This window comes from Stylophora pistillata, chromosome 9, assembly GCF_964205215.1.
Source record: "Stylophora pistillata chromosome 9, jaStyPist1.2, whole genome shotgun sequence".
Classification (NCBI taxonomy): Eukaryota; Metazoa; Cnidaria; class Anthozoa; order Scleractinia; family Pocilloporidae; genus Stylophora; species Stylophora pistillata.
Window position 1 is genome coordinate 22,712,252 of NC_142527.1, and position 15,449 is coordinate 22,727,700.

General features: G+C 38.8%; 1 protein-coding gene across 1 annotated transcript in view; it reads right to left on the reverse strand.

Moving 5' to 3' along the window:
- Positions 1–292: 292 nt before the first annotated feature.
- LOC111344497 (uncharacterized) overlaps positions 293–15,449 on the reverse strand; it is a 27,285-nt gene continuing 12,128 nt past the window's right edge. The window contains exons 8-17 of the mRNA XM_088732794.1: positions 12,262–12,373; positions 8,506–8,637; positions 7,073–7,182; positions 6,828–6,925; positions 6,366–6,748; positions 5,360–6,117; positions 4,816–5,065; positions 3,529–4,320; positions 3,019–3,061; positions 293–2,360 (exon numbers count right to left, since the gene is read on the reverse strand). Of these exons, the coding sequence (XP_088588920.1) occupies positions 2,041–2,360; positions 3,019–3,061; positions 3,529–4,320; positions 4,816–5,065; positions 5,360–6,117; positions 6,366–6,748; positions 6,828–6,925; positions 7,073–7,182; positions 8,506–8,637; positions 12,262–12,373 (2,998 nt within the window). The 3' untranslated portion in view covers positions 293–2,040. The remainder of the gene's footprint in view (positions 2,361–3,018; positions 3,062–3,528; positions 4,321–4,815; positions 5,066–5,359; positions 6,118–6,365; positions 6,749–6,827; positions 6,926–7,072; positions 7,183–8,505; positions 8,638–12,261; positions 12,374–15,449) is intronic.

A 15,449-nucleotide genomic window follows, 5' to 3' on the forward strand; every position in this document is an offset into this window, starting at 1 on the left:
CACATGGACAAAAGACTCAAATAAAATTGGCAGTTGCCATATATGTAACCTAAGACAAAGCAAATTAGGGAAAACAATAAAGAGGTGGGCTCGAAAAACGAAAGATCCTAAAACAAAAAGAGAAGGCCACCTTGAAGCCAGGACGTTGGCATGTAATATGCATGCACAGAAACAAGACTCGGAATAGACTCCTCAAACCAAACAGCAGGCGTTTGTATTATTTGCGTGCAATAATTGTTATCATAATACGTGTTCACAGTCAAATTCTTGAAATTATGATTGGAACCATAAATTTTGTTTTGTCACTTTAATGTTTTGTAGTGATTCATATTGCTCAATCTATATCTGTATATCACACTCAAAATGACCATAAAAACATGAAGTAAACAACAGTAATTAAAATAACATATCAAGCATATCAAGATGAATAAAGCTAGAATAAGGGTGATATAACTTTTTATAATTTCATCATTAAGAATACTAACCCACCGGCTACCCAAGTCCTCTCTAGTTGTCAGAGACTCAACTCTGTTCATAGTAATCACAGTAGGACCGCCTTTTAGTGTAATTACTGTATAATTACTGTATAATTACTGTATAATTACTGTATAATTACTGTATATTCTAACTATATTCTGCCCAGTAAATCAACAAGTTCACTACGGTGTTTACTTTGATGTACGTTTTACGGTAACCGTTTTTTATTTATGAATAAAGGCTGATAGTTTCGAAAGAAACTGTTTGGGGCTGCGTCGGTGGGAGTAACGAAATAATTTGGATATATCAACAAAGTTGAAATGGTAAATTGGCCACCGTAACGATTACAAAAGCAAATTAGCCAAAACAATAAAGAGGTGGGCTCGAAAACCGAATGATCCTAAAACATAAAGAGAAGGCCACCTTAAAGCCAGGACGTTGGCATGTTATATGTATGCACAGAAACAAGACTCGCTCTGACGAAGGGCTAACGCTTGAAACGTCGTTTTTTATTTAAACTGAGATAATATTCGACTACCAGTTCTGACACTGGGAATCAGAACAGGGAAGAATTATGTGGTCGTGTAGTCTGATCTTCCGGGCCAGTAGTCCTGAGAAGGAATGTTGTCGGTGTAGCGGTGACTGACGTTTCGACAACCTGAGCGGAAGTCATCATCAAAGTAAACTACCGACAACAGTCCTTCTCAGGACTACACTCAGACGGACCATAAGAGTACATTATCACATGTTACCTCCGGGTTCAAACCATTTACTGAATGAAGAAGGGAATCAGTCTAGCCTATATAAGTACGTTCTGTTACTCATTGATTGAATATGGTATAAGCATGCCGAAACATGTCTCTCAAAAAAGTTGTCTATTTTTTACGATATCAGTTATCATACTTGCTACTACCACGACCAAATAGTTTAATATCGATTACAGAAAAGGTTTACGCCATGATACTGCGACTTTAAGACTTTCAGTCACATTTTAGAATAGGGCATCTCCTGATTGTAGTCACTATAATCTAGATCAACCTGGCAGAAGAACTCTCTTAGTAGTAAACAGCAAGCGCTGCCTTTGCTGTGCATACAATGATAAGGCTAGTTGAGACACATTACGCAGAATTTATCCGTCCTCGATTTAATCCGAATGAAGATTGACGATACAAACCAGAAAACTTGGTAAAATTTGATCAAGGACGCCCCCATCTTTAATAATTCTTAGCAGCCTTCCCACTTGGCCTATGCAGTGTTTTTATGTGAACCATGGGTTTCATTCCTCTGCCTAATGGTTGAATTTAGAGACCGTATGCCTTTACAGCTAAACTGCTGAGTTTTTTCTAGGTTAGCGGGATCGTTTTCGAAATTTTGTACACATCTACAGACAATTTTCGAAAGTTTTGGTTATAGCCTTTAAACGTAAAAAGGTCATTATCAAATTTTTGAAAATAGTCTTTGATGGTGGAGATAAATATTATGCAATTCCTCTGGCATATATCTCTATCAAAGCTTAAAAGTAAAAAAAAAATTAAAAAAAATTCTTTTTGTCCTTGCTCGTTTTTATTTACCAGTGTAAACATCTCCTGGGAAGTCGCAGTATTTGACAGCTAGCGCCTCTCGATCCACCGTGGGGTGCTCCAAAGCTTGTGCCAGAGACTCGTAGGTAGCCGAAGAGCCAAACATCTCAGTCCATCGTCTCAACACACTGAAACATTTTTCATTTAGCTTGGGGTTGTCCTCCTCTATTTGCTCCAGCACTGCTTCAGGAAGAGAGAGTTTCCTACCCAGCATCTTCCACGATGAACCCAACTCAAAAGCGAGAAGGAGGAGGTCATCTGTTGAAGGTGTGCCTGTTTTGCAAGGGTAAGCTCGCTGGAGCGCTGTTTAAAACATCAAGGAAACAGCTCATGGAGTTAGGTAGAGTCCGAGTGAACAATTGCTGTTGTCTTCGTGGTTTTGAGTGAAACACTAACTATAGTATTCACAACTCGATTACGAATGAGTTTTATACTTCCGTCAACCACCAACCATCAATCTAAAGTATAAATCAGCCAGAGTGGACCAAGAATAATTATTCAAAACTCTTATTTCGCCCTTTCTTTCTGCTAAGAGTTCGAGAAAATGAATGGTAACTGCACTTTGATGTAAGATGAATAAAGCTATAATAAGGGCATATAATTTTGTTATAATTTTAACATTTAGAATACTAACCCACTGGCTACCCAAGTCCTCTTTACCTGAGACTGACTTGAACTTCTAACAATCACTAACTTACAGGCGATATCTCTTAAATGAAATTTTTCTTGTGTGGGGCCTACGGCTTAAATATCTAGGAACGGCTACTTAAGAAAAGTTTAGCTGCTCTTTGTGAACTGTGTCAAGAGGTCCGAGAATTATTAGAGGAAGGACATTTATTTCCTTGAATCAATCCTTTTTAAAAAGAATCCATGTGCCCCACTGCTTGCTTAAAACCGCACTTTGGGTTAAACCTCGTGTAAGTATCCGTCCCTTCGTCTAGATGGAATGAGTGTTTCTCACCTTCAGAATCTTCCGGATTCATTATCTGCAGCTGTTCTTCATTCTAAATAAAAGAAAAACTAAATGGCTATTGGCAATGTACAAGGCTACCGTAGAGTAGAGGAATCATTTGTACTTTGAAACCAAATTTATTTCAACGATCATCCGCGAAATAATTTTATCTAACTTGTCTACACTATGTAGCATCAAATGCAACAACATACTTGAAAATTTCCTGCATACATGTACAATAACTACATTATCAAACATTAAATCAAATATATATATATATATATATAAACACACACACAAACAAATAACAATGACAACGTCTGTATTTCGACATTTGCAAAACACGTTTTACAATGCATCTAGGTCATGAACGTCAATGCAAAGAATGATTGATAATTTCATGCATGCAGGTCGAGTTTAAAAAAGCAAAGAAAATCAAACAAAATAAGAGTCAAAAAATTGAAAACAAAAAAAACAAAAAAAAAAAAAAACCAACAACAACAGCTGAAAGATCTCTACCTTAGTTTTATTAAAATGGAACCAGTCGTCCAGTCCCTGAACTTGAAGTGCTTCATCGTTGAAGTTTTTTGGACAAAATAGTTGCTCCTCTGGAATTACTCGGAGAAGATGGACACAATCTTCGTGAGCACAGTCCACTGACTTATGCTTAGCACACTCCTCTCCGCTGGTTAAGCAACTGGGGCATCCAACACACAGTTCGTATTTCAGGTTGCGTAGGCATGGCACTTCGCGGCTCAGCTCTTGCAAGCTATCTTCAAGATACATGCGAACCTCCTGGGCAACATTCATGGACCAAGTATTCAAAGGATTTCCTTGTTTCAACACGATCTTGATGAATCGTTTTTTGCGGATGAGGACGAGACAGCAAATACTCTTCATTCCAATGAAAAGCCGCGCACCATTATGATATAGATTTGGAGCTCGATTAGGACTACGCTCTGAAGACCAGCGGATAAATTTAGACAGAAGTTGAGGAAACAACCCACGAGGTACAAAACCATCAAGGAAATGAAGATACAAAGGGCACGGATCATTGCCAGATGTCTTTATCTCACATAGACCTGCTGGGGATGATCTTAACTGGGCTGGAACAAAGTATCTCTGCTCATCTTCGGAAGAAACTGGGGAGAAGGAAAATTTAGCAATCAAGCCGTACAGCTCCATCATGTCCAAAATGTCTTCTTTGGAAAGCCCTCTCTGGATGAGATCAGAGAAAACGTGATCTACAAGAGTCATCTTTAGAATACCACTTGCTTCAAGTTCATGCCAACATTTTGAATACAGAGGATTCTGAAAATAGAAAATCACAAATATTTTCAGTAAGGCCCCGTGAAGAAAAAATAAAACAATAAAAAATGCAGAGACCCTTTCATAATTAAAGGTCGTAGTGGATGACAACACGCAAAATTAAGGGGAAAAAGTAAGCATAGGATCTACTTGTGTCCTTAAGCAAGACGCTTCACTCACATTGCTTCGTCTTCTCGGATAAGACGTAAAGCCGTAGGTCCCGTCTCCTGCAGGGATAGGGGGTAGGAGACGTAAATTTCCCATGCACGAGGTTACTGTGTAGTGGATGTCCTCCCCGGGGAGGGATGGGTGGGATGGTGAGATCGCTTCATGGACTGAAGCGGTTGCCAGAGGCGCCTGATAAGAATGCTGACGTCCGATCTCAACCTTACGATACTGTTAAGCGCGACTAAATATATCCACATAGAAGTCTGCGCTATATAAATGTAAAATGTAAATAGTGTAAATGTTGTGGAAGCTATGCTCACACTTTATTACCATTTCGTCAAACGGCCTCACGGTTATCAATTTCTTGAAAAGGTCGATCAGCCACTGTGCATGCAGGACAACCGTCCGGCCATGTTTCACGACCACTCCCAAGTCATGATAGAAATTTAACATGGCGTCCATTTCTTCCTTGTCATCTATTTGGCAAACTCTCTTGGTGACTGTTTGAAGCCGATCAAAATCCATGTGGAAGGTTCCCTTTGCCACCAAAGCTTCGATAATTTTCTCGAAGTTGAACCACCTATGCGGAAGACAACCATCTAAATGTTACAGGCAAGTTGGGTTAGTGCAATTACTCGGAAAGTGCTGTTTCTAGAACAAATACTTGTCCTTGGTGCGGACTAACAGTAAAGAAAAAAGTCTAGATTATGTTGACTGATATTGTTCTAAGGGTGATGTGACGATACGTGGAATACGAGGGTTCATAAAACAAATAAAATTTTTTTCCTGAGATGAGTCCATTTTTATGCATAATATTTCCGTGATACGCTGTTTCGCGAGAGCTGGAGAACTAATGTTGTTTCAGTTATCATACCTTATTGGAATCTCTTCACCCATGTACGGCTCTTGTTTGAAAACATCCATGATCCTCTGCTGCAGCGCTTGAACACCATCATCGCCCATCGATCGTGTGTTATCAACCGCAAAGAATGGCCTGATCACGTGCTCCTCGTAAACTTTCCCCGAAATATTCTTTTGAATACTCTTTTCCATTTTCATGACATCATCAAAAGGTCTATCAGCATTAGTACCTATGATGAACACTGGTGGGCGAAGGTAAGACCGTTTCTCTTGCTGTTCATTGCCTGGTTCTGCGGCTGCTACGTGAACACTGTGAATGGAACACAACCACGATAGCAAACTCTCCAAATTTGTCTCACTACTTTGTTCTTCAAGGACGATATCATGAATACCCTGTTTCACTCGAAGTTCAGCGGGAGCATTCAGATCTTTGCTCAGGTTGTAAACCAAGGCATAAACAGCTCGAGGAGAAAGGAATACTGAGTGCGAGGCGTAGTACAGATGCTGCCCAGCGAAATCCCAGAGAGTAAAACTGGTTTCTTTCGTCTTTATGTGATCTTCTAATCTCAAAGCCTGCAAATACTGCACAACCAGTTCCGTGACATCATTCTGTAATTCTGAATTGTTGTCAACTCTCAGTTGAATATCCCCCTCAGCTTGGCTGGTTTCCGGTACATCTTCTTTTCTTCGTGGCGATAAATTGTTTAAGGTATTTGAATCCGTCGTAGTTACAGGCATTAGATTGTCAGCTACTACCCCGTCGCTATATCCCTGTGACAAGATTTATATTTACGTTATCGACGTTGTCAACACAAGGGAAACAAAACTAAAAAAAAAACTTCACTTGTCTACGCTGTGAAGTGGCATGGATTTGGCCTTTAAAGAAAGGGAACGAGGATGGCAGAGAAAGGTATAGTAAAAAGGAAGAGGAATTTAAAGAAAAGGGAAAAAAGAAAATAACTCCGTTGCTGGGATGAGCGCAATTCGACAGAAATAACCTTGAAGAGAATTAGTTTTACCTGCTCCAAAAACGAAGGGACATCTTTTGTCTTCTTCGGCTCTTCTTCTGTTTCCTTTAAGTCTTTAGCAACTATTCTTGCTATGTCTTCAACAAAATGAGAAACATCCAGTTTCGTGTGCTCTGTGCGCTGCCAATTCGTTACTTGATCCACATCCACTTCGCACTTGGATGGGTCAACTTCGACCCCTACAGTGCTCTCTTCCTCGGGATTAAAGGGCATGCCGAGCAGAGATTTCTTAAGACTTGTTTTCCCCGCGCGGTCCTGGCCGAGTATCATGATGCGACCTCGGAAAACTTGCACCTTGCCATTCTGCAATGCCTTCTGAAAGGCTAGTTCAGCTCTTGGACCTCGTGCCTGAATCTCTAGTGGCATAACAGAGCCTGCAGTAGAAGAGAGTACAGTTTTTCCTTTACGAAAGACCATGAGCCAAAGCCTGCACTGAGGCAAAATGGTACGTACCATCAACATTCTTATCCAATGTTTCCTGAACAAACTCCTTCCAGATAAATCCTACTTTACCACTTTGTGTGGCACCTAACCAAGCGTTTTTGTACTTCCTGTATGGGAATATATCAGTTTCCAATTAGAAAATATCTACGAATACTTTTGATCTTCAAATATTTGTAAAGCATATTGAGGTCTTCATTTCAGATTAGGATTGCATAGCTTGAGGACTCGAGTGAAAAATATTGCGATGTACTTACATGTGTCTTTTCTTAGATATAAGAGTAATAACTTCTCCCGTATCACATGTGAGAAATCCTCCTTCTGGCGCAAGAAATCTTCCAATAACCTTCACTTTAGATGGGCACTCCTGTACAGTAATAAGGAAGTAGAACAATAAAGTGACAAGAAATTTATGAACAACAGTCTACGTTACCACACGAAACAAATGAATTATCAATTCACTTTTGGTAGCAATGTTTGTGTCACTTCGAGATCTCGGGTGACCACCTCCCTGCTAAGGTTTTTCAACAATCCTGCAAGAGTCAAGCGTGCTCCAACCCCTCGTGTATTCTTTCGCTGCACGTTCCCTAGGAACGATGAGAAAATGCTAACAATTTGTAACTAGGGCTTCCGTAGGAAAGCCCAAGTCTTAAAATACAAGCCTTTCATGGTCCCAGGCGTTTCTTGCGCAAACCGCGGAAACTGGGGATGAGAGTGCAACAACTTATGTTATCATGTACTCCTTCTTCGTAAACAACAGAATTTACAGAATGCTGTGTTTTGTGAAGATCGCTTTGCAAATATTCCTGTCTTATACGCTCATCTCACATACAAACGCACACGCCGTTAGTGGTAGCCCCACACTAGGTGATGTGGAGCGTTTTCGGAATGGGCCGGTCCACGAACTAAATGGCTTGAAAGCTAGCCAAGTGTGCAAAGTTCATACTAGTTCTCACTAGATAACAAATGAGCCGTATGTGAATTAAAACTACGAAAATATTGGCAAAACTGTGACAGCCGATTTAACAACAAACTATGATGCTGAGACGAACACCTCACTTGTTGAAAAAATTAAGAATGTTTGTGAAAACAACTTCGAGGGTGGCGCTATCAACAGCGATTTGGATAAGGATACTGACAGAAGCAACTTGTAAAGTACGATTTGGAATTTCGAACATAATCACTATTATTATTGTACAAGCGATCGTGAATGTTGGTTTGCTCTTTGCACGGAGTTGTATTTGCTTATTAGAAGACATAATTAATACTGTGATCTACTAGAAAAATTTGTCAATATGACTAATGTATATGAACATAATGACGTTACAGTGTCAATAAAAGTACAACAATTCAGATCTCATTGTGCAAAGTATGTATATTATAGTTTTACTCGTGTTTTGTGTGAATGCCATGGCTATAGACGAAGCCCGATTGAACACTTCTCGAGTGTCTAGTTCTTTTTACAACCGCCTTTTTTCCGTTCTCAGATATTGGATCACTCAGTTTTCCTCCTGTTATATAGTAAGATGTTTTTAACGCCCACCACTACATTTTTTTTAAAATGTCATCGAAGCATTTCAAATAGAAGTTCGTGGTGAGTATAAACGGTGGTATACAACCTCTACCTAATAATTTACGTATTGCGATGTAACAAGTCTTAGATTGTAAAAGAAGGTTGTTACGCGCTAACCTGTGCTATGAGAGATTGCCTGATTTCTGAGAAGGAAGGTCGCTGGTGCACGTTGTCAAGGAAACAACGATGAAACACATCACAAAAATGAGAAGGGCACATATAGCCATATCTTGAATCTTTCTCATCAGCCTAAATTAGGAGATGAACAAGGTTAACCAAAATTAAGCGAATATTAAAGAGGCAGAGAAGACATCGCCAATATCGCTTCAAATACGTCCTCCTGAGGAGTAACGCCCATGGTTTAAAATTTTTTTATGGAGACTGAGAACGACAAAGAAAACGAAGAGACAACAGAGGCTATTGGATATTATTAAAAACTAGATCATTGGATAATGCAATTCAAGACTTTTTATTGGCTTAGCCATTATGGTATTTGAGCCAATATACCATAATCTACAAATATGGCAAGCGTACGCGTCAGCTTAGAATTAAAAGGGAGCTAAAAAATTTAAGATTTGGTAAACTTTGTCTAATATCTTGGGGGCGTTTTCAATAAAACAATTATTCCATTCGTGCTTGTTGGATATGAGATGATTATAGCCAAAGAGGCGCGTAGCGCCGAGTTGGCTATCTATCATCTCATATCCAAAGCGCACTCGTGGAATAATTGTTAAATATACCATAATCTACAAATATGGCAAGCGGACGTGTCAGCTTAAAATTAAAAGGGAGCTAAAAATTTAATAAAATTTAATGATTTAATTTAACGTTTTTAATAAAACAATTATTCCACTCGCGCTTGTTGGATATGAGATGATTATAGCCAACTCGGTGCTACGCGCCTCGTTGGCTATCTATCATCTCATATCCAACGCGAGCTCGTGGAATAATTGTTAATTGTCTTTTGTTGTGCGCACTTTCTGATTCCGTTTGTTAAAATTTGTTTCTTGGTTCGGCTTCTTTTAACTTGACCATGTAAAATTAGGGAATGTCTGATTACTCTGTTTTTACATAGTCATTCTCAATGTTTTATTACTCTTTGTGAATCATTCATGTGGATCCGTCGTTGTCCAAACATCTATCTGGGCACAATCTTTTAAAAAAGTTGATTCGCAGATGCCTATCTGAAAAAATTGAAGGATTAATGAACGGGTGTTTGTGCAGGTATCCTCACAAAATGGTGAGACTTTTTGTACGAGGTAGGATGGCCAGGTCATTTTTCTTTTCGAAGGTTAATCAGATAATGTAGACTTCGTTCGGAATTAGGAAAGTTTCGGAATAAAAACAAGTGTGGAGAACACCTTCTATAAAAGAACATGATTTTATGAAATCTTAACTCGATTGACACGCACGAGATCTTTGTGTGGTGGATGTCCTCCCCTGGGGTGGGATCGGTGGGTACTAGGGCCCGCAGTAATTGGCGCAAGCTGTTGTGGAGTATGGTGGCCTAGGAATGCCATAAGAAAATTGTGTAGTATCTTGTTAGTTTCCCGTTATTTATTGTGTTATTTCATTTTATTTTCAAACTTCAACAGAAAAATAATTTATATCGTGATATTTTAAGTCAAAAAGTAAAATAAAAATTTTTAATTAACAGTTAAATGGAACAAAAATAATGTTATCTTAGCCTAGCAGTGCCATAAGGTTTTTCTTAAAAAAAAAAAAAATTCGCTCGTGGCCTATCGATGCCATAGCCCACAATACACTTTGGTCATGATGTTTTCTGCAAAGATGGCGGGAAATCAAATCAGAAAGGCGACTGGATGCAAGATCAAACGCTTAAAGATGATTTATCAAAGTACATTCAGCAAAACTTTAAAAGAAGTGAGATTTTAGACTTCATAGAATCGAAATACCCAATGTATGCATGGAGTGAGCGAACTTTAGCCCGCAGGCTGCAGTACTTTGAAATTAAGTTCACGACTTATGAAGTGGATATTGAAGATGTGAAAGAAGCTGATACGCGAAATGGATGGTCCGGGACAGCTGCTTGGCTATCGTTCCATGCAACAAAAGGTACGCGAGATTCACGGGCTAAATGTGCCCCATGATGTTGTTTACGCTGTGATGAGAGAAGTTTCCCCGGTAGGGCTTCAAGCTAGAGGAGGTGTGGGAAAAGCAAAGCAGCACCGGAGAACCAATACTTTTGTTTCTGGTGCAAGTCGGCGTTTATCGGTTTTTTTTTTTTACTTGAAATGACGCCGCGTTGAAATAGCTAGTAGGAGTAGTTACAACACTATTTTCTTTATTTTCTGGATTCGAAAGGGAGTGGACTGCACTATGTCTTTAGATGGCCATGACACGGCTTTGCGGATACCAGAAGGCGATATTTCCTTTGTGTATCTACGGTGCACAAGACATGTACAGTGCCAGGATAAATTTCTTAAGAATTTGGACTTCAAACAACAACCCTAAAATTATAGGAAAATTCTACCTGGATTATCTTTATGAATGCCGAGGTAAGATGTTTGTTGTCCAGCAACTTCAGTTGGTTAAATAAATGTTCAGTTTGTTTTATATAAGATATATATGTTTGTTTTTGCCAGGTAATTGTTTCGAGAGAGCTCCTAGTGACCCATCTCCCCTACTATAATGTTATCACGTCAGCGGTCGTAACCCTTTAAAAAAGTAAGTGATTTTTTGCTGTGTCCTCCTGGCTATGTCATTGTATTTCACTTTACGAAACGGTTACGACCGCTGACACGATAAAACTATACTTACGATGCAGTGAAAGTGTGACCGGAAAAGGGTCTAACCACTTCAATTCATTGACTGCAAATTCTTGTAGATGGAGCGTGACAACATTTGTTTCTGGTTCTATAAGCTGGCCCACTTTCAGCATTTGACGGACGATTTTGTAACAGCTGTAGCCGCACTATTGCATTCTCCTGGGCTAACTGGCTCACGTTTATGTAATGGCCGGACGAAGACTGGTTGCTCGGCTTTTTGCGACTGCTCATATTCCAGAAATCTGATGTTATTAACCTTCGACCAGTCTTTGATCTGACTTTCATACGTGTACGAGGGCCCGCGTTCGCCCGCGAGGACATCACATTCGCAACTTGTTCCAAAATGCGACTTCTAGGCCTCCTTGATATTCTTTAAAGTCGGTTCTTTGTCGAATGATACGAGGGTTAAAGGCCCAATGCGGTTGTACTTTTGGCACTTGCCTTGAACGTTTGCCGATAGTCTCTGCACAGTCAAGGTGCCTTCAGATCCCCTGGGGCTAGCTTTAACGCTCTTTGCACCCACCCGTCTCTTTCCTTGGCGCTTCTTGTAGTCGTCCCATTGCTTACGTTTACCCGACATGATTAAAACTGGAAATTACCATGGGAAATCGTGTAACAACACACTGGAAGTGCTTCAATAGCACATCGTTTAGGAGCCACGCAAAAGATCACCGAGGAGGATCGTGGGCTATGGCATCGATAGGCCGCGAGCGAAATTTCTTTTTTTTCAAGAAAAACCGTATGGCACTGCTAGGCTAAGATAACATTATTTTCGTTCCATTTAATTATTTATTAAATTTTTTTTTTTACTTTTTGATTTAAAGTATCTTGATATAATTTTTTTCGTTTGAAGCTTAAAAATAAAATGAAATAACAGAAAAAATTACGGGAAACTAACAAGATACTTCACAATTTTCCAATGGCATTCCTAGGCCACTATAGGTGGAGTTCCTGCCTGTCAGCGAAGCTAATAAACTAAATTAAATTGAAAAACAATCATTGATAATCGATGGAAAAATGTAAGCTTCTTATCTCCATCTCCTACCTATATCTTATTGATGAAAGAGATCAAGATCCAACTCACCAAAAGTCCAGGAACTCCTCCATACTTTTGGGAATGACAATAAAACACATCAGCAAAGACTTGACCGAACTTAAAAACCATGTCTTTCGGCGATGTTCCTGTTGCATTCTTTCTTTTTTTCACAAAGTAAAAGTAAAAGGAATAAATCAAATATTTCAGAGTTGAATCACCCAAGTTTCTCAGCACTTGGATTATGCTTCCCCATGTTATAGCAAAAGCTCGACCAGAGGGCAGGATTCATTATGTAACTTTATTCAACCTTTTTGTAGCTGTTTTATCAAAGTTAAGCAAACACTCAGGCTACCTGCATAGGACACCGAGGAAATACGTTTTTTAAGGCACGATACAGTATTTTATTGGTCAGCGGACACCTCGACGAAACCATAAAATGCCGTTAACTTTTACAATATTTTCGCCGTGAGTCAAATCGACAGCGTAAAAAGGCAAAACTTAGAAAGAATACTGTAAACTTAGCTTTGAATCTCCGTTCACCTTTTGGATAGTTCTCAAGCTCAATTATATAATTTGCCAAAGCCGAACTGAAGTTGCACACGATATGAAATTGTTGTTTTTCGCTGGCGGCTCCGTGGCACGTAAGTTTCGTTTATAGAAGAGCGTAAGCACTAAGGCTAAAAAGGAGACGGTTTTTGAATCGCTGAAGCGGTGATCCGAGGACGCTGCACCATCAGGTTTATAAAGCAGTGGCTTGAACCGTATAAATCGGTAAGTCAACGGCATTCCGGTCAGATTCGCCGAGAAGACAAAACATGCCCGTGTTGCACGGACACCCTATCCCCACTCGTTATTGTACGTATCATACTGGGCCAAAAACCTATGACTGTAACATGTTTAGGACTGAAGCCCCCCAAAATACAAAAATTGGCTCAACCAGAGGAAGAATAAACCGAGGTATGTTTAAGTACAAAATGTCCATTGTAATGGTAGTAAATTAAGTTTTCACTTTCCACCTTAGTTTGTAATTTTTTTTTTCTAAGCTGTAATTTTTTTTCTGAGCAATAATTTTACTTTCCCAACAAGTATTTTTTTCCCATCACAATTATGAAGAATTTGTAGTATGTCTTTTTTTATGCTACTCTTCCCTCACTAATCATTTTATTTTATTTATTTTTGCTTTTTCTATTCTTTCTTTACTAACTTACTGCCATCTGCAACATAAAATGTAGTAAGCTAATAGAATACTTCTGGTTTATATAGCTCCCTGATTCACAAAGTAACATTACCATCTTGGTACTACTAGAAAACAAATTAAAAAAAAATGTTTAAAAAACAAAAGTACTGTAAGGTAAAACAATTATAATATAATTTAATCAATTTATGTGAATAAAGCACTGTATTGTCTTTTCTCTTATTGCAACAGCCTTGAATGAATCAACTACCTTCTAAACTTGATTTCTTATATTCAGAAGCTGCCTGAATTATAAACAAAGAACTTATGTTGGGTGTTTATGGAGGTGGAAAGAACATAATGATTACGATGATTAATCTTCCAAATTAGAAATGTCAGAGGGAAATTATCAGAAGTATTTCTGAAGTCAAAGTTGTTTATTAAAAATGTTCAGGAGAAAATTGATTAGATTAAGCCAGCTGTCAATTCCCAGTTAACACTAAGTCATGAGGAGTAACCAAAAGCTTGTAATTAGCCTGTGTACTGCTGTGCCCATCCAGTCAAATAAACATCAGGGATGGGATATTCCCAAACGTAAACAATGATAGCACCATACAAATGTCCTTTTCCCAAGTTATTACAGGGGAGGGGAGCACTGGTATGACTACACTAGTTTTAGTCAATAAGAAATTCTTACTAATTTCAGCAATATACATATATTTTGCCACTTTGAAAGAAAATGGCTACAAGTCAAATGGGAATGTTTCATAACAATATTCTGTAGGGATATGATGTAATATTACTGATGGGGATCATAATTATCCTTACAGTGGCAGCGCATGTGATGTGTATGTAAAGCAAAGCTAAGCTAATCTTAAAAAAATGAATGGAAGAAGAGTGGTTGATTGTTTGCATAAATTAATGCAATGCACATGCAAGATAGTGGAATATACTTCAGGTAAACATACATGTGCCTGTAAAAGTTTCAAATGACTGAGTTATAAAAATATAACAATAATAATAATAAAGTGGGTTTCATTGAAAATGCTTTCGTGTAAAACAATTAGAGCTGTTTGGGAAATTGAAGTAGCTTTTGTTGCAACAGAATAACGCTTGTTTAGTGATGTTTACAAAGGAAGTGGAAATCGAAGAAATTGTGAATTGTTTGCTGCGCAAAGGCTCGACAAAGATTATTATATAAGCGATTGATTGAGGGCGCTGAAAATATGCAATATTTGAGACCGTCCAACATGATCGGTTCATTTATAATTTATCTTGAATTAAGCCTTTATTGACAGCAGTTGATAGTAGATCTCTATTACATGTCTTTAGTACGTTTGGTTGTGCCTGTTCACGAGATAACTTGATGATAAAACTGCAAGTATATGAAATGAACAAATGTTTTCATATTTTGATTACGGACACCTGTTCTTAAAGGCACAGAAAATCAGAAGGGTGGAATGGCGAAAATCAGTCTATAAAGGTAAAATTCTCATCCAAGCGAATAATTACCAAAATGAAAAGGCACCGCACGTCGGCGGTAAGTGAGTGTATGAATATTTTCGAAACACAATAATTATCTGTATCGCTTCATGCTAATAACACTTAAAAATCCAACCAGTCTTCAGACTCGCTGGTAAAGTATCTTACAGAACTAATCTCCTGCTTTGTCTGTATAACTATCACTGTTTTTGACAATTCCGAAGGCGAGGGCGACTGAAGAACCAAGATCGCGCTTCGTAACTGGACGGCCAGCCTAAGTCAGCAAACAGCACACAACTCCAAACAAAATGACTCCCCTATACCGCTAGTTGTTAAGACGTGGTTTTAGTATTAAAAACTAATTCAAAGGATCAAATATAACAAACAAGGAGAAGTATCATGCATATTTTCCAACTTAAAACCACGCAAAAAGCCGATGTCTTCATATGGAACATAGCGAACATATGGAACCGCTTGGCAGCCTAAAGTTGATGACCACTGACCAGTTACTGTGACGTCACGAAAACGTATTTCCGCGGTGTCCCTGCATAGACCGTAAAGAATCTTACAAGCTCAGGAT